The sequence below is a fragment of the Chanos chanos genome, chromosome 1 (assembly GCF_902362185.1).
Source record: "Chanos chanos chromosome 1, fChaCha1.1, whole genome shotgun sequence".
NCBI lineage: Eukaryota > Metazoa > Chordata > Actinopteri > Gonorynchiformes > Chanidae > Chanos > Chanos chanos.
In genome coordinates, this window is record NC_044495.1 from 27,498,422 (window position 1) to 27,522,342 (window position 23,921).

The 23,921-nt window shown below is 41.3% G+C and overlaps 2 protein-coding genes across 2 annotated transcripts in view; both read right to left on the minus strand.

Annotated features, from left to right (window-relative positions):
* The window catches only part of ptprb (protein tyrosine phosphatase receptor type b), a 36,016-nt gene extending 21,055 nt beyond the window's left edge, over window positions 1–14,961 (minus strand). The window contains exons 1-15 of the mRNA XM_030789985.1: window positions 14,420–14,961; window positions 13,941–14,220; window positions 11,894–12,157; window positions 10,015–10,278; window positions 9,218–9,487; window positions 8,541–8,807; window positions 8,110–8,382; window positions 5,911–6,174; window positions 5,460–5,723; window positions 4,486–4,746; window positions 4,006–4,269; window positions 3,472–3,735; window positions 3,003–3,266; window positions 1,221–1,487; window positions 352–627 (exon numbers count right to left, since the gene is read on the minus strand). Coding sequence (XP_030645845.1) covers window positions 352–627; window positions 1,221–1,487; window positions 3,003–3,266; window positions 3,472–3,735; window positions 4,006–4,269; window positions 4,486–4,746; window positions 5,460–5,723; window positions 5,911–6,174; window positions 8,110–8,382; window positions 8,541–8,807; window positions 9,218–9,487; window positions 10,015–10,278; window positions 11,894–12,157; window positions 13,941–14,220; window positions 14,420–14,473 — 3,796 coding nt within the window. The 5' untranslated portion in view covers window positions 14,474–14,961. The remainder of the gene's footprint in view (window positions 1–351; window positions 628–1,220; window positions 1,488–3,002; window positions 3,267–3,471; window positions 3,736–4,005; window positions 4,270–4,485; window positions 4,747–5,459; window positions 5,724–5,910; window positions 6,175–8,109; window positions 8,383–8,540; window positions 8,808–9,217; window positions 9,488–10,014; window positions 10,279–11,893; window positions 12,158–13,940; window positions 14,221–14,419) is intronic.
* Window positions 14,962–18,280: 3,319 nt separating this feature from the next.
* Window positions 18,281–23,921, minus strand: part of ptprr (protein tyrosine phosphatase receptor type R) — a 31,967-nt gene continuing 26,326 nt past the window's right edge. Inside the window, exons 7-14 of the mRNA XM_030778574.1 lie at window positions 22,513–22,702; window positions 22,099–22,183; window positions 20,411–20,490; window positions 19,489–19,626; window positions 19,214–19,324; window positions 18,961–19,118; window positions 18,698–18,811; window positions 18,281–18,374 (exon numbers count right to left, since the gene is read on the minus strand). Coding sequence (XP_030634434.1) covers window positions 18,281–18,374; window positions 18,698–18,811; window positions 18,961–19,118; window positions 19,214–19,324; window positions 19,489–19,626; window positions 20,411–20,490; window positions 22,099–22,183; window positions 22,513–22,702 — 970 coding nt within the window. The remainder of the gene's footprint in view (window positions 18,375–18,697; window positions 18,812–18,960; window positions 19,119–19,213; window positions 19,325–19,488; window positions 19,627–20,410; window positions 20,491–22,098; window positions 22,184–22,512; window positions 22,703–23,921) is intronic.

A 23,921-nucleotide genomic window follows, 5' to 3' on the forward strand; every position in this document is an offset into this window, starting at 1 on the left:
ATTGAAGACAGGGTAAAGAAAACTAATGATCAACAACAACCAGCTAAAGATGAGCATGGCTCCAGTGCATCCACGCTAGCTAGCGTGGATGCACTGGAGCCATGCTCACTTGCCGACTGGCATTCACTCGGTTTAAAAAATCCGGTCAGTTTCGGCATATTGCTCAAGAGAGCTTGGCCTCGTTGGGCTTTTTGCCGCTGCGCTTTGCGCTTATGGGCACCGCTTTCGTATTTTCTTTCGCTCATAAGTACTGTCGCTGTTCAACTACAGACTGACACAGTACGTGACGCCTAACGTTTATATATGAAAGGCGGATTCCCCATAACCAATCAGTGTCCTTGGTCTGCTTACTTGTTCTGATGGTCTGGTGGATGGGTCTGCTGTAGGTAACAGGTCCAGGTCTGCCTCCACTCACAGTGCGAACGCTGAAGTTGTACAGTCTGCCAGGGTACAACCCCCCAATAATACGACGGGTGGGATTTGGCCCCGCCACAGACAGAGGGTCCCGCGGCAACCACTGCAACTCAAAGTTGTCATGGTCACCAGTGGCTGGAGTGTGCCAGGTCATCTCTACAGAGTCACTGGTGGCATCACCTTTGAATAACACTGATGATGGAGGCTCAGGAACTGCCATATACAAAAGGAAGACATTCATACACGCCAGATTCACTACACAACCCTATAGAAACAATACACATTATACTGGTTCACATCTATGGTTCTTTTCTTGAAATCTATTTAAATATCAACTCATATTAATTAAGTATATTAGAATTATATATTTATCATATAGTTATTATATTAAGATATTAGAAATGGGATATTATATAAATATATGTGTGTGTGTGTGTGTGTGTGTGTGTGTGTGTGTATAATTTACTTATTTATCTATTTATTTCAAGAATTCAAGAATCAAGAATTTTAATATATAATTCTTGAAAAAGATAAATACTTTAAAATATACATCGTAGTAATTTCCTGTCTCATAGTCCGTTAACAGGAAGAGGAAAAGGCTTCATTTTCTGACTAAAGTACTCAGTCTATCAGTCTATCATGTACATCTATCCTATAATATCTTCTCCTACCCTTTCTTAGACTAGCCCATCATATTTCCTTATAAGTCTATTCTCATCAGTTATAAACGATCCCTATAAATACATCTCATATATGAATATCCAAAAATAAAAAAAATTAATGTTAGATTTCAGAACAGTACTGACCAGTGCGTCCAACAGCCGTGGCAGTATTAAACAACTCTCCACTGCGGGTCAGAACCACAGCTTGGTAGAGCCTTCCTGGCACCAGGCCTTGAAAGTACAGCTCAGTCTGTCTGGGATCCAGCAGCTGTTCCTCCTGCAGGGAGCCATTGGGACCGTAGAGCGATACATGGTACTCACTCAGCTCCCCTGCACCCCTCCTCCAGCTCAGCCACAGACTGTCAGTCTGACCCTGGTGCTCCACCTGCAGAGCCACTGCCGAGGCAGGGACTGCCAAGAGAAGAAGAGACAGAGCGAGAGAGACAGGTTACATCTGATCACAGAGAACAGGAGAGGTTTCTTCACATTAATGAGTTCAAAGCACGTCTAATCAACTGTTTCAACTTTTTTTGTAATGACACCCTAAAGTATCTGTTTCTGAACCCCCTCTGTCTTTGAGAGAGAATTCTGTGGAGGAAAAAGTCAAGGATCCACCAGTACTGTAAGGATGAATCTTGAGTCTTAGAGGGATTGTGATTCCTGAACCTGGCACTACATTTCTGCTTATTTAAATCTGCAAGGAGGTTCTGGATTACTCATAGCTAATACGGAGTAGAGCGGCTTAAGTGACAGCATATTGCCTTATAATTGCAGTGTTTTGATTTTGCCCAATGCCTTATGCGAAGTACAAAACAAAAACCACTCAGTAGCATCCTTATAGTGTGAAGCACTACAAGCTACCAATTGAGACTGTCTACATCTGTTTGCCATATTGTATCTTAATATACTGGTGCTTCTTTACTCATGTATTGTGACCAAACTAAACACATTGTTAGGTTTGGGCCTTAATGATAATGATCAACTGATTTGAATGTGTTCTGATTGCATTTCACTCCAAGCATATGGTTGCAAATTAGCCTGACACGTGCCATTAATCAGAGCTAAATACACTCCCTGTTCTAAACATCTATATCAAAATTAAAAATACTTCATCAAACCCAAGACTAGGAGTGCCATTAGAAGAGACTGTTAAAAAGAAACAAAGAGACAGAGGGTAATGACTCATGACGTTCATTTGCATATAGATAGTGCCCGTTGAGCTATGAAATTGAAAGTGTGTAATGTTGAGAGACAGCACTTCTGTGAGAAGGGCAAGTCCAAATTCATTATGAAATTGGTGAGGGTGATAGCAGCAAATGAAGATGACAAACTGCATCATTACGTTTGACTAGATGAAGCTGTTTGAAATGTTATTTGGAGGACTGACAGAGCACACAAATGCACAGGCATGTGCATGTACACAATGTCATATGTTCCTAATGTTCTCATCAAGAATTGGTTTCTTTTTGATATATTTTCATTCTTTTTCGACAGACTATTTCTGTCCCATTTTAGGACTTCTTTTGGGTTAAACCGTCCAGAAGCTCTGACAGCTGTAACCAGAGAATGTATACATTTAAATTATGCTACTGTGACTTCATTTTCTTTAAATCTTTCTTAGTAAATTCAGTCAATATAAGAATTACAAGTAATTATTCAGCCATTCCATTTTATTGCACATTGAAGGGCCCTTTGTAAGTTGTTTTTTCTTTTTTAATTAGCGTGCCGTTAATTACTTATTGAATTTTAATTAAGTTCCATGTTTCTTTGCCTGATGGTTTTATAATAGGCATTGTCCCTAACCTGAAATAAACAAAGAAAATGCCTAAAGCAACAGATTTGTGGGTTTCGATCACTTACTCTAGTTGATGGATGGGGCAAGAGAGGAGATGTATAGCGTAGTAAAGGTGGAGTGCACTTTCTCACCTGTCCGAGCACTGATGGAGGAGTCATTGGTCATGTCCCGGCGCCTGCTGAGTACCACCAGTTTGTAGAGGGTTCCAGGTTGCAGGTTTTTGAAGACACAGCCACGCACTCCTGGGCCCACCTTGCTATGGTCGTGTAGAGTCTCATCACGATTATACAGATAGAGGTCGTAGCTGTCCACATAACCAGCCGATGCATTCCAGCGGAAGGCTAACTCATTGGTGGTGTTGGTTCTCACACTCAGCCCACTTACTGCTGCTGGACCTGAACAGCAGAGACACCAGACATCTGGCTCTACACTGCTTAGTACGACCAACAGAACCTATGTTTTATATATATATATATGTATGTAGAATAACTGAGCCAACTGTCATATGTTTAAGCAGACACATGGTTTATGTAAATGTTACAGCGCTTTATGCAGTTGAATCTATAATTGCTTTATATCGCTGAATGTAGATTATCTTACGTGTTTGTCCCTCTGCAATAGCATCTTTACTGTGGACACCACCACTGAGGGTTTGAACAAGGACTTTGTACCACTTTCCTGGAGTGAGTCCCTCAAAAATGTAATGACTGACACCAGCGGAAAGTGACGCATTAGAGATTACAACATCACTCTCTTCCAGCAGCTGCAGTCTGTATCCATCAAATACACCCAATGCAGCCTCCCAGGTAACTGTTAGACTGTGAGTAGTGTGTTCAACCTGTATGGCAGTCACCATTGAGGGAACTGAAAGGTAAACACACACATGCACGCACACACACACACATGCACGCACACACACACACACAGACACAGTTTTCAGGTATTCAGTGCTGTGTTCTGGACTGGCAGGGACTGTTCTGGGCTTGTTTTAAGGAAATTGACCATGATCACCTGTTATCTTACTATTTGCCACATTGAAGTATGCTGCATATCAGCCCAGTGTCTTCTTTGCAATCAAAAATGAATCAAAAGGAACATAGAATGAAAACACGTATTCAACACACTCTCTCTGACCTGTTCTTCCACTGGCAGTGCTGTTGTTGATCAGCTTCCCACTGACTGACTGCATTGTGACTGTGTATAACTGGCCTGGTTGCAGATTCTGAAAGTCTGCCTCTGTGACATGCTTGGGGACACGTTTAGTCTCCAGGAGATGAGAACCTTGGAAGAGTTCCACTGTGTACGAGTCTACATCTCCCTTTCCAGGACTCCAAGAAGCCTTCAGAGCACCAATGGACGATCCAGGGCCAATGTGAAGGCCCATGACCTGGCTGGGTACTGCAGGATTATGGAAGAAAATATACATGGTTATTAGATCTTGTTACTAAGACAAATGCAATCTAAATGTCTCTCAGTTTCCCTTCTCTCGTGGACTTCTTTTAATGTACTTTGCAGCTGACAATGAGGAATACTATTATAAGAAGCATTTTTTATTCACAGATGACCTCTGTTATATTTGAAGTTTGATAACACATTTATATCATAACGACTTACTGGTGCGACCCTCAATAAACTGGGTTCGCTGGTAGGGTCCGCTGAACGTGGACACCACCATCTTGTAGAGTCGTCCAGGGGTGAGTAAGGAGAACCGTTGTTCCTGGGCCTCATTGCCTACGGTGGCCTCAAAGACACACGTGTCATTAAAGAGAAGCTGGACCTTGTAGTGGTCGACGTCTCCCATAGCTGAAGCCCAGGTCAGCCGGAGGCCAGTGGTACTGCGGTCCGCCAAGGCCAGAGCCCTCACTGCTGCTGGGACTACAATACACAAACAGGGAGTTAGCAAATTATCTCTCAGCTGTTCCATATTTCACGGATAATTACTTAAGTACACTAGCAAATTAATGCTAAAATATAAGTTTACTGTCCCTATACGGCTCATTTATTTTGTACACTGAAAAAAATGCACTCTCCAGCTGTTAAATATCATAACCGAGATGAGTATTTATATTTCATTCACATAGAAACAAGAAATTAAGGATTACATTTTACCAAGCAGAACCAAACAAATCTTGAATTGCAGATTTACTTACATATACTCAGTTCTCTCAAAGGTGTGTATTTACAAATGCATATTTTCAATCATATAACATGTAAAGGTTTAGTGCTGATTCATCAGTAATATTGTATTTTAAACATTTGATCAAACAAGGTTTGTTGTGTAGATGCAGTATTAACCACAAGAGTGCAGTAAAGAACAAATCAACATGATGAAAATCTGCCACAATGTATTGAACTCCCACTACTGGCCATTAGGGGGCAGTACAGTATTAGACAGCATTCATGCTTCATGCTTCAAGCATTGACCTGAAAGCTAAAAACTGAGTTTACCTGCATTTGAATGTAAAACAACTACAATAAATAAGTGAGTGGAAAAATAACTTTAATGAGATTTATTCTGAAACTTTGTAATGTTAATTACTAATATAAATACATCTGTATACTATATGTGCTGCAGTAGCTGTACTCACAGGTTCTCCCATCCGTAGATACACTGGACTCATACTGGCCACTTCTGGTACTGACAGTGACTGTGTATAGGCGACCTGGCACCAGCGAGCTAAACACACACTCGTTCAGGGAGCGGTTGACTGTCTTATTCTGCAGGAGGGTGTTGTTATGCTTGATCATAACGTGGTAATCATCAAAGTCACCCTCTGCATGACGCCAGTACACCTTCAAGAAGTCATCTCTGGCTGAGTGGATTGCCGTTGGACTCTGGACTGTGGCGGGCTCTGAATAAAGGAAAGAGAAGACACACTGTCTGAACTTTGGGTGAAAACTGTCAAAGAGATTCTTCCTAATTTTACACTGTTTTTAGCCCTTTTGGATGGCATCTGAAGTATAAAAAGTGAGAAAAGACTTTTGATTTTTGGATATTTATCCATTAGTTAAGATGCCTTTTCATTCAGCTGAACGTACGTGTACGCCCTCGCACTGCCGTGTGGTTCTCGTAACTGCCACTGCGGGTAGTAATGGAGATGCTGTAGAGACGACCGGGCACCAGGGAGTTGAACATGCACTCTGAACTGGCCTTGGACACTGCCAGTGTATGGACAGTCTTTTCTCTGTCCTTCAACATAACCAAATAGCTGTCCACTTCACCAGGTGCTGCTTCCCAGGACACACTCAGGAAGTCTGGACGCCCGTTGTTACTGACCGTCACGTTACCCACGGCAGCTGGCACTGTGGAGAAAGAGAGGGATTTACACAAACATTTTTGATTAAATAAATGATTTGCTAACTACCAAATGTAATTACAGTATAATAATAATGTCATTCATTTTTAAATTGATTTATTTAATTAGATAGGAACAGAAACAGATATAGAGGCAGAGAGCAAAACTTAAAGGATTGAGGTTTTGTTTTTTTTGTTTTTTTAAACAACTGTGTGGTGCAGATACATCCTAAATAACTGCAACTAATCGCCGACTAGAATACCTAAAAGTCCTCTTTAAAGAGACTGCTCAATACAGTAAGGGCTGTTAAAGAATACTTTCAATATGTCTCTGCATAATACATCTCAATATGTCTTTTCTTTCCAAACACATCAAAAAATAGCCTTGGTTTTACAGTCATCTCTATTTCTGCTCCTGTGTGCAAGTATGTTCTTATGTTTTAAAACAGGAAGTCCTTTTTCTTGTTTTTTTATGCAATTTGTGCAACCAATTCTTCAGCATAAGAATTATGTTTTGTGTTGTGTGTGTATGTGTTGATTTGTCAGTGATTTTGTGTGGTATATTCAGAGGTTTCTCTGTTTGAATAATCTATTACACTTTTTTTGGGGGGGGTGGGGGGTGCCTGAACACTTGTGTAGGGCAAATAAGATAAAGCATTTACATGGTGCAACTCAAAAAATTGGACTTTGTTGTGGAGAGTATGAAAATGATTTAGTCCTGTAGTCACCACCACTGAAGGACATTGCTTACAACAAGTGAAATGTTAACTGGAAGTGGTGTTGTATCCAGTATTGTTTGAACTAGATCTCTGGAGTTCATTAAACGTTGGAAGTACATGGCTCAAAATAGCTGCACAGTTCTCTGGGAAAACAATTCAGTCAGGACAGGAAGTCTTTGATAAAGCCCTTGATTTTTTTTTCACCTATACCAGAGCTTCCTGAAATTCCACAGATTCCCACCACAGTAGAACACAATATTCTTTTCAGAGATCTAATCTCGCAATTAATTTCTGAGACAATAGTTCAGCCATATTTAATACTTACAAGTTCTTGTAAGGGCAAACGCGCAGGGTTACACAACAGAGCTCAAAAACAAACTCTTCCTCTTCTCACAGAAAAGAGACTTGTATCGCACAGCTATGGTGCAAAGCATTGGCTGATACTGGGAGACCTCACAATGGTAACATATACCCTTCAGCACTGAAAATGTCCGCTAACTACACATGAATGTTGAACTCCATGGTCCTAATTTGTATTGACGTACCTATATATCAGTGTAATTCTGCTGGTAACATGTTTTTCTCTTATCCTTAATTTTATTTTTTAAAGTCTTAACCTTTTTTTACTTTTAGTCTTAACCTTTAGTTTTTTTTTAAGTACTTAGTGGGTACTTAGTACTTAGTTTTTAAGTCTTAGTGGGTGCACGGTGGTGCATTGGGTAGAGCGGTCGCCTCACAGCAAGAGGGTTGGGTGGCCAGGATCTTTTCTGTGTGGAGTTTGCATGTTCTGCCCGTGTCTGTGTGGGTCTCCTCCGGGAGCTCCGGTTTCCTCCCACAGTCCAAAGACATGCAGGTCAGGCGAATCGGAGATACTTATTAATTGCCCCTACATGTGAATGTGTGTGTGAGTGTGTTTGTCTGTGTGTCTGCCCTGCGATGGACTGGCAACCTGTCCAGGGTGTTTCCCTGCCTTTCGCCCAATGAGCGCTGGGATAGGCTCCAGCACCCCATGACCCTAATTAGGGTAAGTGGCTTTGGAAATGAAAGTCTTAGAGATTCTCTCAGTCATTATATGTGGATGGATGTTAAAATTAAACTAGTGATCAATTATGTAAACCAAGTCTCTTTCTCAAGACATTGCCATGTCAGCAGTCAGAGGTGTTCTTTTAAACAGTGGACTGTATTTTGAAATGGGCTATGTAAGGTCATTAGAGCACTGGCTACCTGTGCGGCCCTCTGCAACAGCCTGTTTGGACTCCTGTCCTTCACTGACAGTAGACACTAGTAGCCTGTAGGAGGCACCAGGCTGCAGGTTTGGCAGGTGGCTGGCTGTGGCATTGGCTGGGACTGTCCTGTTTAAGATGAGTTTGTTGTTGTGGAGGAGCAGCAGATGGTAGGAGTCCATATCCAAATCCATACCGGGACGCTCCCAGCTGGCTTGCAGGCTGTTGGTGCTGCCATGGTTACTCAGTCTTAGATGCCTCACTTCCAAAGGCACTGAGAAAGTTAGAATTAATTACATATTTATAAATGTTCATGAACCAGTGGAGGTCAGTATTATTATGCTGTGATACAATAGTATAATGTCTTTTGATACAAGATACAATGTCTTTTTGGGACATTTTCACAGAGGCTTCAGTAATGGAAGACCTCACCTGTCCTGCCTGTCACTGAAGCAGAGCTGCGGAGCTCTCCACTTGTGGTTGTCACAACGATGCGGTACAGGCGTCCAGGTGTGAGTACATTAAAGGTACATTCCCTCATGTCCCGAGACAAAGTCCGAGTCTTAGAGGCGGTTGTGCTATTGCCCTCGTAAAGCTCCACAGTGTAGCCATCACGAGGTTCAGGAGAATGGTTCCACAAAGCGCTGAGAGAAGTCTCATCAACATGACGAATGTGCAACTCAGACACAGGTGGAGGAGCTGAGAGAAAGACAGATTGAGAAGCAGGAGGGAGGGGGAGGTTCTTAAACAGTTTATACAATTAAAAAAGGCTAATTAGCTGGTGTAATTACAATATAATAAGTACTTTATTCAGTCTTCAAGGTCAAATATTTTTGAAGAGCCATGGTTAGCCTATATCCAATAAGTATTCTAGGCAATACTAACTGAACTTTTCTCTCACAGTCACCACACAACCTCCACCTCGTGTGTGTTATATACATTTAATGGACTCTCCTCATCCCTCTAACGAGCTATTTATTCCAAGGGTTTGACCCTCTCATCTTAACTCAAGAATGCCCCTCAACATTTTAACTACTAACTACAGTTAGGTTGCATTTTCTGTTAAAATTTGTCATCCATAGAGCTAAAAAAAATGGTAAAAGTTGTACCTAATCCTCCATGGCAGTAGGCGATGTTGGACTGTAATTTGCTCTCAACTACTACAGCAGCATTGTATAGTCTGCCTCGCTGCAGATCCAGCCCACTGAAAATAAACTCCCGAATGTTCTTCTCAGCTGTGTGGTTCACCAGTGTCTGAGAGCCGTTTAGCAGCAGGATGCGGTAGTATTCCCACTCTCCACTAGGGGGTATCCAGCTGATCTTCAAGGCGGCTTGGTCAGCCACGCCCTCCATCATTAGCTGGGACACCCGACCTGGGCCTGGGGATCCAGTGAGAGAAGTTTGATCTGAGAGTCAGTGTGATTTGTTTGGTGCAGCAGTTTTGACATAACTCTTTATGAAAATACCCCTCTTTCACTCTTACATCAGATCATGGCAATCACCGTTCTACCACATTTTCATTCTGGTCCTGAAATCTAGTTATTTAGGAACACTGGAAATGGCCAGACAATCAGAAACTTACAGGTACAACTGCTAAGCATGAAGGAAAAACCTTATCTATCCACTGGAAAGTTGCTGGATAAGATTCTTCAGTCAAAGCTAACTGCTGCTGTGCCAATGAGCAAAACACGGCATATAATTTCTCCATAGGTGTGAGCTCTGTACCTCTGAATCAGAGCATTAACTAACTGAATGACCCTGGAGTTGACAATTAGGGAGCTTTCCTTTGGGTCCCCAGGACTGAAGTTGAAAAATACTGCCTTAGACAGGATTATTGCTTAATCAATATTTGGTTTCAGCATGCAGATTCGACAGACTTATGGTTTGAATGGTGTATGTCACTCACCAGTATTTCCTGAGATGCTGGTTTGGTTTGAAAGCTCTCCACTCTTGGTGGTGACTGTGACTCGGTAAGTCAGACTGGGAGTCAGGTTAACAAACAAAGTGTCAGTTGTGTTTGGCGGGAGAGTCTTCACCTCAGCAATAGTGCCAGGAGCTGACAGTGTGACTTGGTAACTGTCAACATCACCCAGAGCATGGTCCCAAGACACCTTGAGACTGTCCTGGCTACTGTTGTTCTCCAGTCTCAGGTTAGATACAGCAGTAGGCACTGTATTGGTATTGAAAATGGAGAGATTCAGTGGCTAACAGAGACATCGCACTCAAGTCCAGAAACAAATATAACAATATGAGTGATTAACTGTGGTAAAAGATCTGTGATGCACAGTGGGGCAACTCTTTGATTTAGCATCAATGATTTTTGGTTGAATGATCTGAACACCCATGGAAAAAAAAGTATAAGTTATTCTGAAGGTTATATTCTGTGAACTTTTGAATAACACATCCACACATTATTGTTCAGTACGTATATGCATCCTCGGCTTAGCAGAGCACAATAAGACATTTTAAAGTACACGAAGACATTTTATTCCTATATATGCGCTTCACATGATTTATGTTAGCTAATGTACATCAGTTTTTAAACCACTTAAGGCCATTTAAGATACACAAAAATGGTTTCAAAACCCTGTAGCAGAGACTGACAAAGATTTTTAACCAACGGGAAAACACGATCGGGTGCAGTTATGAGTGAGGATGTTGACAGACATTTGAATGAGCACAGAATGCCGTTTGAGTGACATAACAACTGCGACAAAAACATCTCTCAAACAACAATGGCAGAGCATGGGAATGGTGTTGTCTGACAGGAGGGATCTGGGCAGTGAAGGGTTGTGTTTGGGGCATTGGAATGACTTTAAAAGGCATTGGATGCGTCAGGCACTGAATGCATGACACAGTGAGGAAGAGAGTGACATAATCAAGGAGAATGAGAGGTGTCCAGCAGGGCGTCAACCAGACAGCCTAAAATACCACGGGGAAAAAAAATCACATGCTCCATTGCACAGTTATAAACATCGTCATAGAGAGTGAGAAACAGAAAGCAAGCGGGGAGAGGGGTGAGAAAGGAAGCTGGAGTCAGAACCAGGTTCAGCTGCAACTATGACAACCACACACTTTCCCACACAACACACTGACTGTAGAAGGGACTGCTGCTCTCAAGTCGAGTTTTTCAAGCATTCTACTAATGCTAAAATACTAATACCAACAAAGCTGCCCTGTTCTGCTTTTGGCATCACACCATATTGGGCTATAAAAGCCTCACTAGCTACAGGGAATTAGGGAATTATTTGAATGCGATGTGATCCTCAGCAATGTGGTAACTGTATGACATCTACAGCCATAAATTAAAATCTTGAATTTTTTGGCACTAATGGTATTGGTTTCAATACTGGAGTGATCAAATCATGCAATGAGCAAATATTACAATACCCCTGGGGCAAACTAGTCCAGTCTTTCCTGCATTTTGATCGCAAATCCATTCCTACGTCTATGTTTTGTGTGCATGTTCTCTCACTTCAGCATGTGCTGAGGTTGTGCATCCCATTATAAAAGTGAATCCTGCTGCTGTAGCTTCATATTGTTACGGATGACTTTGTCTGCAGTAAACTGGAACTTAAAAATGTTTTGTCGCACACACTGGCTAGGATCCTGACTTTAGAGGATTTTATACAGAAACCAGTGGAGTTCAAAATAATTTTAATTTTAATATCTGTGGTGGCAGTTGGTTACTGGTTTCTGGAAATCAGACTGGGAAAAGCTCTTTATCAGTGTTAGAATGCATGTGCTGTAAGAGGGTACACTCCACTTGAAGCAAACACCTTTACCTGTTCGGGCTTGTTTGGAGAAGGCGTTTTGTTGTCCCAGTGTCTCAGTCACTACAGTGATGTTGTAGAGGTGCCCAGGGATCAGACTACGTATGTAGTAGTTTGTGGTGGTGTTCCCCAAGGTGACATTCCATGTAGCATTCCCACCCTGACTGTCCTTGAGCAATAGCCGAAACTGATCTGCTTGGCCTTTCCCTGGGTGCCAGGAGACATTCAGGCTATTTGGGGCCCCAGATACCCATATGCTTTGAACAGGTGTGGGTCCTGCAAAATTAACAGATGGACAGATGTTGAGGTATGCTATCTGGGTCAGTGATCATCTCCACACGGTTTTAAAGGCCCATGGATGCAATATATTTTCTGTTTACTGTACTGTCTACGGGCCGTTTAACAACCAGGAGATGTGGACCTCGCTCCACCGTATTGTTACTTCAAATTTCAGGGCGAAGAAAATGTCTGTGATGGAACTTAACCAAGTGAGGTTCTTGAGAACCTAATCCAATCTCTAATCAAAAACACCCTATGATATCTCACCCCATCTCACCTCCGAAACAAGGCTAATATGAACACTTTACTTTGATCTTTATTAACCAGCTTTCCAGAAAATACTGTCACCAAAGGAGAATCAGGTCAGGAATAGTGAGGTTACACAATGCTTGAGGAAAGGTGTGGCTCTGGAGCTTTGGAGTGCGGTTCTCTGTAAAAAAAGTGTAAGGGCAGCTAACGATGAGATGTGGTGGCAAGATAGGATTGTTCTCGGCTGTTTAAAAACCGCCTGGCATGGCAGGGTGTTGGCCTGCCTGCCAAGAGGACATTGTGGGAAAGGAGGTGAGGAAAAGCAGAGTTTTTCAAAATGGAGAGTAAAACAACTCAGACCGAGCTCTCCCTATAGGCCACCGCTGTGACAGGGAGCCAGGCCTGTGTTTATGACTTCCTCCCTGGCGCCCCATTAGGAATGTATGGCCTGACAGAACCCGTTACGGGGAGACTTGAACAATGTCTATATATTTATAAACCTCTGTCTGTAAGTTTAATGAAACCATAGTTATAGATTTATAAATCCACAACCACTGTCCATGTCTTTCCATAGCGAAAATGTCTTTACATAACATAGAGTGCTACAAATGTGGTAAAACAGGGTCTAAGGTGCTGCTGTTTGCTGACAAACTAAACATACTAAAAGTCTTAAAATAAATTTTTGAAAAGAACAAAAGAAAAAAACACCTATCATTGTAACAAAAGGTTCAACTCCAGGGCTAAAGTTGTGACATTTACAAATTTGTCACTTCGTTTTCAACCCGTATTGTTGAATTTAAAACAAAATGCGAAAAGAAGCCAATAATCTTGAAACTGATAATAATCCACTGATGGTCTGGTTATCAGAGAGATTCAGGTGAAAAGAACTGGCCACAGGCTGTGAAGGTCAAGAGAGCAGCGCGCATTCTTTAACCTGGCGGTCCGCCAAAGCAAAACACAGAGTCTCCCAGTATCCGTTAGAACACAGAAACAATAGGGCAGGAAGGGCTGGGGAAAGGGGGAAATATACACTACAGGTCAGACTTCTGTTCTGGGCCCATGCCAGAACACCCATACACACACACACACACACACACACACACACACACCGAGACACACGCGCGCGCGCACACACACACTGAGACACACACACACACACACACACACACACACACACACACACACACACACACACACACCGAGACACACGCTGAAACAGACACAGACACACACACACACAAACACTGAAACACCACAAACAAGCTTAGAAACTTGCATAAAAGATACATATTTACTAATATGTATCTTTCTGACTCTCTATCTCACACACATATGCACACTCTGTCCCACACACACACACGCATTCATGCACACGCACATGCACACACACAGTTAATGTGTCCTTCTCTCTGTCTGTGTGTGCATCAGCAACATCTTCTCTGCTCCCTCACTCTCACAGCATAATCCCAGTTCATACAGTTCACAACCAAACAGATAACATGCACAATAATGACAAACATTGCCTACTTACGAGTTGGTAGGGAAACACTGGCTTTCTCCCCATCTTTTCCTGATGTTATCATGAAATGATACAAGGTGCCCGGCACTAAATTCCCAATGTTGCACTCATGTGTTTTGCTATATTCCTGAAGTTGGACACAATCTTCTGTGTCAGAGGACTGATCCTTAGAAGTCACCCTGAAACTGCAGTCTTCATCTGAGGTGGTCAGTTTCATTATGATAGATTCTGTGGTGGAGATGCCTTCAGTTACATTGATGCTACAGCGTTGCGAATTCACCCCAACTATACACTGAAAAAGAGTTAAAACTGCTGTCATTATTAGGCAAAACAAAACAAAATGAAAGACATAAAAACATAAAAACAAAACCTCCTTACAGAAGCAAGACAATAGGAGATAATTGCATGGCAAACTGACAGTTGACAACTGAGCTTCATTCCACCAGTCAGTCAACTAATCAGTCAATCAGTCAATCAATCAAATGACTTACCAGAATAATAAATGCTACCAAAACTGTAGTGAAGGTAGTTTTATATTTCAGCATTTTGACAGTCAATTATTAGATGATCTTCTCCTTGTTCAAAATGGTTCTTAAAAACATAATCCCTGTGTCTCAGTGATGAGTGGAAATGTGTTCTCCCCATGCGGCAAATGGTTTTATTCGACTTTTGAAATGGTACAGAAAAATCCAGGTTTGTAGCTGGGAATAGGCCTCTGTGAGAACACTGGGCAGAGGACAACTGCTCCCACGTTCTCATGAGCTCCCAGCAATCACTTGTGCGTGCGAGAAAATGGTCGCGGATATCCTCAATCAGTCCAGCACTGCCTTGGCTGCCTGTGTAGGAGTCAATCCAGAGGCCAAGGAAAATAGAAATGCCAAGAAGCCTGTCAGATGGAAGTGTCCACTTGGATAACGAGTTTGCTCCAGAATGAACTCAGTTTCAATTTTAGCTAGGTTTAGTGAGCTTTGCTTGGTTAAAACGCCAAACTCGTGTTCTTTTCAGTGTCCTGTGTTTTCAGTGCGTGTGTGGGTTAGAACTTTCCCCAGACAACAGGGTAATGGTAGCTTTGTTCTCTCTGTCTACTTTTAGGCAGCCAACCCACCTCTTTCCTTCCTGCCCCTCCTAACCCTCTTGTTAAAAAAGACATGACATATCATTGTCTGTTGCATTTTTCTTCTCTGAGAACACCAGCCATTCCATAAATTTGTTGCATTACACAATTTACTCTCTGAATCAAAAGTCTTTGATGATCTTTTGATCTGAATTAATTGAGGAAGGCCACAGCTGTGCTGGACTCTAAGACAATGGCTTATATTAAAATCTCCACCAATCTAATTGGCATAAATCAGAAAGCATATACAGCCTGGCAATAAGAAGTCAAAAACGACATTTTTTTGATTTGAGTCACAAAGTAGTATTGACTCTGACCTCCTTAAGTCATTGTCAAAATGGAGGCACATAGGAAGCAAGGTCAGGACAGGCCGGATGTTAACATAGCACCTCTCTTTCAGAGCTTTCACTTTACGTGTGATTGGCTCACTGATTGCCTGACTAATCATTGTTTGCTATTCAACTCTCATCATACAGGACATGTAATGAAATAACTGTACCCATGAACCAAGTTACACACTTTTGCCTTTTCTTACAAAGAAACATTCAGTTCACTAACAAATTAAAAAAACAACAACAACAACAATAACAAGAGAGCATTCTACAAATATTTGAAAATATCTGAAGTAAAAAAAAAATGCAAAAGTGTGATGTATGAAATAGATAACCCCAAAGTTTTGAAGTTTTGACAGTATTTTATTGGCAGTGTGAACAACAAAGTCAATATTATAAGTTTCAGTACAGGGCAGTCTCTTACCTGGTGACAAAGCTTGTCTGGTCTGTTCAAGGAATCATTTCTCCGTACAGTTCTTATACATAAGGACACCAGAGTAAACTGAAAGTCCAAATGTGAAATATGTAACACTTGAGTGAGAGATCTTGAGATTATGGTTTAGGCAACGTGTCCTAAGTGTGCACGATTTGAGAACTCAAAATGTGTCCGTTTTCTTGAGTACGCAGTTATGGATTTGAATGAAAGCTGGTCAGTTTCCAGCTTTCTTCTCACAGAATGAACCAAGCACATTATATTGTTTTTTTTTTTTTAAAAAAAAAGAAAACGACAATTCAGAAGCTTGGCTGATTGAGGCGCATATATATATATATATATATATATGGCATATAGTAGCTTTAAATACTTACTATTCTGGTTATGCTGGACAGTTACAACATTCAAGTTGATGAGTGATAAATAGAAAAACAAGTAATTGCCTTGCTAATATGGCCACTAAACCCACATAGTGCAAAAATCACTACAAACAGTAAACAGTTATGCACCGACAGCTACCATGGTTACAGACCAATTCAGAGGCTTTCTGCACTGTACCTGCTACACATATTGAATATAAATTGACAAATATACTTTTTCCCCCAAAAACTTTGTATCACAAATAACAATAAAAAAATTTGAACATACAAAAAAAGTGTCCTAAAAGTTGCCATAGTGATACAACAATCATGACGCCTTCTCCAAAAACCAACCAACCGAACACTTGCAGTTCCAGCAGCACAATCCTCATGTGGTCCCAAATTATACTGCCACATCATTTTAAAAGCACTTTTATATGTACATATTCATCCAATAACACATTTACATGTATATAATGAAGACATTATATTGACATAATATATATATAGAGAGAGAGAGACCACAAAACATAACACACTCCAGCACTCAACACTGGCATCCCATCTCCAGTAAGAAAACCGAGGGGATTATAGTGACAAGCAAGAATAAGCAACCAGCTCTAAGTCAAGTTAGACCTTTCATAGACTGAATTAGCAGCCTGCAGTTGTATCTAAATTTTCACCCCTTTCCAACTTCAAAAAAAAAAGTAAAACAGAAAAAGAAAGATAAAAGCATCGCTTATAATACCATAGGTTTGTGATCTGTAAACATTATTTCGGATTTAAAAAGTATTCCAGAGCCAGAAAGTTTTCATTATGCTATTATGCTATGTGGTCTAGTGGACATTTAAGAACACCTTGTTCAATAGCTACTGAGTAAAGCCTCTATTTAAAGTAAAGGCATTGCACTATGTGTACTGTATAGATTAAATCCCCCCATTACAGTCAATGTTTGAAGATTACTTTTCTATCTAGCACTGTATTGGAATTCAAAGAAGTGGTGTTCTAGGATATGCATGCATGCAGGGGTCCAACGCTTCATTGTCCTGTGCAAGGTAATATGAGTCAAAATATAAAACATTATTTAAATTCATATTTTTACAAAAATAACATCATTAGCATTTCACTTACAGATTATGATTCATAATTCAATATACAAACTACATTTTCACATATTCATACTGCACCATTGATGTAATGACACCACTGCTCAGAGGTTACATATGAGTAGTCATACTAAGTGCTATAGTCTCACATAAGAACATACACTATGCAAGACATCAGAGGTTTTTGTTTTGGATAATCATGTGTTCCGGCGAGTTAACTGTGAATGCGTTTTTTAAAACTTTGACAGGCCAAACTTAACCTAAACTAGCTGATTTTGGTGTGTATTTCCTAATGAAAGGTTAACCTAATTTTTTTTAGGAAAAGTCTTTCAAGGATAACCTCACCAGGATATTTAAGTTAACGGGTATCCTGTTTGCATGTTTGTTTTACTTGAAGTTTCTTTATGGATAGACTTGCTTATGTAACTGCATTATATACTTCCCTTGAGATGCTATGGCAACGGACATCATTATGAGAATCTCCCACTCAGGTCTTCATATATGATGTGTTTAACAGTCTTCAGTTTTCTTATGTACATTAACAGTAGGAACTCTTGAGTTTTAAAAAAGTATGAAATGAATAGATTACCTTAATTTAAATACTAGTGCCATCAACAGCTATAGGCAGAGAGAAAGGTCCGATATGGGTGTAGGGCGTACTGGTGGGACATTATAGTTTCATCAAGATCGGACAGAACCGCAAAAAGGCAAGATGTTCACAAAGGTCTCAGAGGCAAGTAAAGCTGCTCACAGGACAGTGAGGAGAGGTGAGAGGAAATACATTAAATATGCTGACCAGTCAGTGTATCTTCTGTTAGACAAGGATTTGCCTTCTCTGTCAAACTTTGCCTCACAGTACATCAAGGTCATCAAGAACCCCTTTCGTGTTTCTCCTAAAGATCCACTGTTGATGCAACTGCCAGTCTCGAAAGGCAACAAGTGACCTTTTTTCAGGGTCCTCCTTCCAGGGAAACCTGGTGAAGAGAGACGATATGCCGCGGCCCACTCTCACTGGCCAGCGTCGGCAGAAAGGCGGCTCTCATAGAGGCAGAGGGCATGATGGACAAACTCATACTGCTCTCCAGTCTGGATCATTCCACCCCTGTCATGCATAAATAAGATAGAAATCAGAGGGTCAGGCCCCAGATCTGTGTTTAAAGGAACAATTGATTAGAAATGCCAACAGTTTCCCATTGACCTTTTAAACAATAAATGGCTACTTTGACCTTTGAATTTCTGAGCTGCATGTTATCATTCTAACCAGTCCCCTTTTTCAGACTAATATAGTCTGTCTCAGTGTAGATTTTTGCGCAGTCTAAACAAAACGAATTTTCATGCAAACCAGCTGTGTTACTCAAGAGAATAATGTTGTCTTCCAAAACTCTTTTCTGGAAGATAACACATTCACATGCTCTGTTTTCATACCTATCTCCCCTGAGCTGACACACAATCCCCAAAATGTCCACGACTCCTTCCGCCTGCAGCTGACGACAGCCTATTGTTGTAGCGATGAAGCAGCCGGTACGCCCAATCCCAGCACTACAAACCACAAATGGATTTTTTTAAGGAAATGTTGGTTCACTCACCAAAAAGCACCTGTAGATTTCTCAAATGAAGAATTGCTCTTTAATAAATATGAACTCCAAAACTGGACAGCACATAGTGCGCGTGTTTTGTGTCTCCTCTACCTGCAGTGAACGATGACTGGGCCTCTGGAGCCTGAGGCCTGCCTGTCTCCCTCCACATCTGCCATCAGCTGGAGCAGGGGCTGGGCACTGTCAGGGGTCTTATGGTCTGGCCAGGATGTGTACCAGTAGTGTTGGACCTTATGACTCTGTCCCCCTTGCTGTAACACACACACACACACACACGTTTTGTCAAGTCTGATGCTACATAGGAGGTAACATCAACATATGAAGAAGGCTCAACAGAAATACACACCTTGAGTGTGAGAGTGCGGACAGTGTAATGGTCACACTCTTTGACATTGTTAATGAGAACTTCAACTTTCCCATAGATACCCCTCCGCTCTGGCCAGTACAGAACGCATTTCTGTAACAGAGAATATCACAGATGGCCAACTTCAACAAATACAAACATACATATAAACAGGGTGGCAATCATTTTGAATGTTTGTTAAAGATTTTATGACATGCTTGATTTGTGTATTCTGACCGGCATATATTTAAGAAAAAATATTCAGAGTTCCATGTCACCTCATTCTTCTCTTTGAGTTTAGTGATCATGACAATAACAGGGCTATCTTCCTGCCAGGCCATCTGCCAGAAGTCATTCACAGTGTTGATCATGGGACCCTGTGTGGCAATAAAGGCTTTCTCGTGTCCTAGGTAACCCTGTATGAGAAGAGTCAGCACCTCATGTTCAGGTAGCAATCACACAAGAACAGGCAGTGATTTCATCAAACATTTGCCTGTCGTAAAAACACATTGCACAGTTAAAAACTGACTTTTTTTTAAGTGACAATTAAAATTTTTATCTTTGGAAAGGACGATTCTTGGAAAATATATAAGGTATCATGATTCTTATCTTGTCTTTAACAGTAAGTCCACAACCACATCTACATTTTTTTTCATCAAAATCCACGTTAACTAGATCCACGTTTAACATGAAATCCAAAAATTTCAACACCTATTTTTTAAAACGACATTACCAGCACATTGAGGCATGAGAAATAGGGGTGTAAATGCCTAATTAAGCAACACAGAGAAGAAGCAGTTAATCTGAAGTTCATGTTGATGGCTCTACATATATGTTTCTGTTGAACAAGGCAGGGCCATGTCCTGGCATGCTGCTGCACTTTGCGTGGCTTGAAAGAGAAAGCTAGAAATTCAGCTTCCTGTCACAGGAAAGGCCATGATTGTATAGGAGGCCAGCAGAGCAGATGAAGTGAGTTCACTAGTTCCTCTGAATGTGGCACTTCCATTCTTTAACAGACTCTCTATGGTAGCAAAATAAACAATGTCCTCTACACAAGATTTATTACCAGAGAGGCTTTGAGATGTTTATTTAATTAGAGGCAAAATCCTTAAATAAATCAAGCGATGGGGTGCATTTGGAGAGGTTCCTGGCTGTGAAATAAAGATAAGATATGAAGCTCTTAAGAGGTAATGGACTTACCCGTATGTAGTTGGCATTTATGTAGCTGCTAAGAGGGTCGTACATGTTCTTTGTCCTCAGCAAGACTCTTGAGTGGGGATCTGTACCGTGAGGTTTGGATTAGAATTCTCATTGAGAGTTTTCAGTAAGAGAACACATCATCAGTATAAGCCTAGACAGAGCCTCATACCATAACACATTTGTATCCAATTTTGTATAAATTTTCTAATTTTGTAATGATTTTAAAACTTTCTGAATGAATATTTTACTTGGTGTATTACTTCATGGAGCCTAAGCCAATAAAAGCAGTGCATATAGACAGTGGAAAAACACCAACACATACAAATACAGACAGAGACAAGACACAACATCCTGTTTCCCTTAGAGTGTTTCTCTCATTATCTTCACCAGGTCCAAATAGCAGTGGCTGCATTTTCCCCTCAAAGCAGGAACACACTTACATGAAACCATATACAAAGACATGGCTCCTCTCGCTAGAATTTAATGGGGCATTTTTGCAAGCCTGGCATGGCCTTGCAGTCTAGTGCAGTGCTCTTGTACTGCCATTTCTGTTCATATACCAAGTGCTTGGGACAGATGTCTTAAGACTGTGTGTGTGCCAAACACTTATCTCTATGATTGTTCTCTTTGTTCAGTTCAGTTCTCAAGGCTTGGTGTTCCTCCAATCCAGTTTTATCCTGTTGGACTAACGGTGTTACCTCAGAGCGCTAAAACGGAAGGAACACCTCTGACTGCGTGTATTGATAAACCAAGCCCATCCCTTGGGTTACTGAGGGCAGACCCAAAAATGCAAGGCAGGAATGGCTACACTGTCCAGCCAGTGGGTTACATAATAAAGCAACGCCCCTCAGAATTAGCAATCCACACAGAACAAGCTGTCCCTGGGACCTACTGTGTTGTTCTAACACTGCATGCACAGAGGCCACCGGAAAGACCAACTTGCAACATACTTGCTAATCTTCATCCCTCAACCCACATGCCTAATAGGGAGAGGAGTGGCCCTTTTTCCCCTCTGTTCCATGGTCATTGGTTAAAAGGGGGACTTGCTGAGACATGACTGGCTGATAATGTTTTGACATGGATCCACCCTGCTCTGTGGCAATCCAACTTCTCTGTTTATTGGGGCTTGAGGGACCTCTGACCTCTTGTGAGATCAGGGCAGGATTGCTTTCTTCAGGCCATCAAGTTGAGGCACAACCACATCAGGCTAGGGTTTTCAAGGGATAAAGGACCCTGGGAGTTGTCTCACACTTCCCTGGAATGTTTAATTGGCTTATTTCCTGAAAGGAACATCCATGAGGCTAACAGACTACTGGCGCAAAAAAAGTCTAACCTGGCCTTCTGGCTGCATATCTCACACAATCCTGAAAAACAAGGCATGGAACCATGCATCCCAAGGCAAAACTAATCTTTATTCCTGCATGTGTGTGTGTGTGTGTGTGTGTGTTTTCAATCTTCATTACATGTGTTATGCTCCAGGTTTCAAAACTTTTTCACTAACTGGATTTGACATGTTCGCTTTCTCCAGAACAGATATACTAATGAACAAGTCAAAAAGACATAATACTGCCCTGATACCTTTTGCCTTCACCTGAAACCATATCTACCTTAGCTGGGAAAGAAATGTATTACCAAGTGGATGACAGATCATGTATCACATCTGTAATTATGACTGTTTCTGTACTAACTTGGCAAAATGCTCCGGTATCTGTTCTTGGTGCCATGACTGGGGATGTCCAGTTCCTTCGGATCCACAAAATTCATGGGAATTTCCTGGGAGAAAAACAGTTCAGAAACATTTAGCTAAGCACAATGATTGCAGAATATTCAAGATAATTACAAAGACGAAAACATATTGACATGAGGATATCAGTGCAATGTGCACTAAGGTTTTTAAGTATCCAATGGATCTATTGTAAGGTCTTAATTTGAATATTGATTTGAACAGAACATAAAACACAATAACCTTTCTTAAATTTGAAAAAAAATGTTGCTCATGTAAAGGTCTTGACAGTCCATGTCATTAACTGATCGACATTATGCATCTTGGTATCGCCAAAAAGTCTAGCTACATATGAGTCATTTCTCAGAGGGTGACCTACAGCGAATTCGGCATGCAGCTTCTGTGTGTTCAGCACAGCCTCACGTAGCTGCTGCCGGGACAGGGCGCGGCCTGCCGACTGCAGGTACTCCTGAGCGGCACGCTCACGAGGAGTGGCCACTCCGCAGTTCAGTGGCTCCACTGAGCCCAGAGCACTCATGTCCAGTACCAGAGACACATTGGAACCTCTCCTGCAGATCACACATAAGAGTTGCACAAATACAGTGGAATCAGCAAATACTTCATCAAGCATAGTTCAAGACCTGGAAACCCAGCGGACCAGATTCAGCCGTAAACATTGTTAATTAGCGTGATTAGAACTGATGTGTTAAAACAAAAAGGAAGACGAATGCAGAGTACCAACAGAGTACAGAGGAGCCCCAAAGGCTGGAACTGAGAAGCTGACATAGATCTATGTTTTTCTGTTGAATCCTGATTATCCACTTTAAGGGACAGTTTTCTTCCAGCACCAACATTCCTGATTCGACGTGTCCTCTAGACACGTGGAATCACGTCCTCAAGTTCTTGAATTGAATCAGGTGCTATGTTTGCGTTCCCTGCCAAGAACTGTTTTTATTTCATCATTTCTTAAAACTGAATACAAAATTTTGATCATATGATTTTTCAAACAAAATTTCATCAATTTTCCCTATTATAAGACAAAAAAAAAGTTTGCTAGTATCTACCGGAAGGCAAAATGTCTCAATATTTGGTATGTTCAGCATGTGACTTAAATGCAGCTTGCATTCCACCTGGCTTCTACAAGTTTTTTACAGAATTCAGAATCAGCATTATTCCAGAACTTTTTGAGAGCATCCCTAAGAGTGTCTCGTGCTGTTACAGTGTGTTTTGCCTTTTCCCTTTGAGTGTTCAGTGGGGTTGAGGTCTGATGACTGTGACGGGAAAAGCGTGCGAGCAGCACTCCCTGGCCCTCCTCAGACTCTACACAGTCCTGGCACCGTTTCAGTGCGTGTCTGCAATCACAGCCCTGCTGGAAAATGAATCCTCTTTCACACGGCTTTAAGCTAGATGGCATGGCCTGCCTCTGCAGAATAAGGCGGTACTTGCGTATGGTCTGACCGCAAGCGCAAACCTTACATTTTGATTAATTTGTAAATGAGATTTTCTTCCAGTGAAATTTCACAATTGTTTGGCCCGTGCAATGTTTACACTTGTTTGGTCATCAAAGAAGTGGTCTTGAAACTGCTTTTCCCCTATGAAAACAGCAGTGTGCCAGTCATCTTTTGATCATACTTTTACTAACTGGGGCAGAGTGTTCTTTGTTCAGCTTTGAATCTAGGATGCAGATGCTGTTCTGTCTCAAAGATGTGAGGTCAACACACTGGTCTTTAGATGGTGAGGTCACTTCAGGTCTGCCTGGTCTTTGGATAAAAATGACTGGTATTGTGA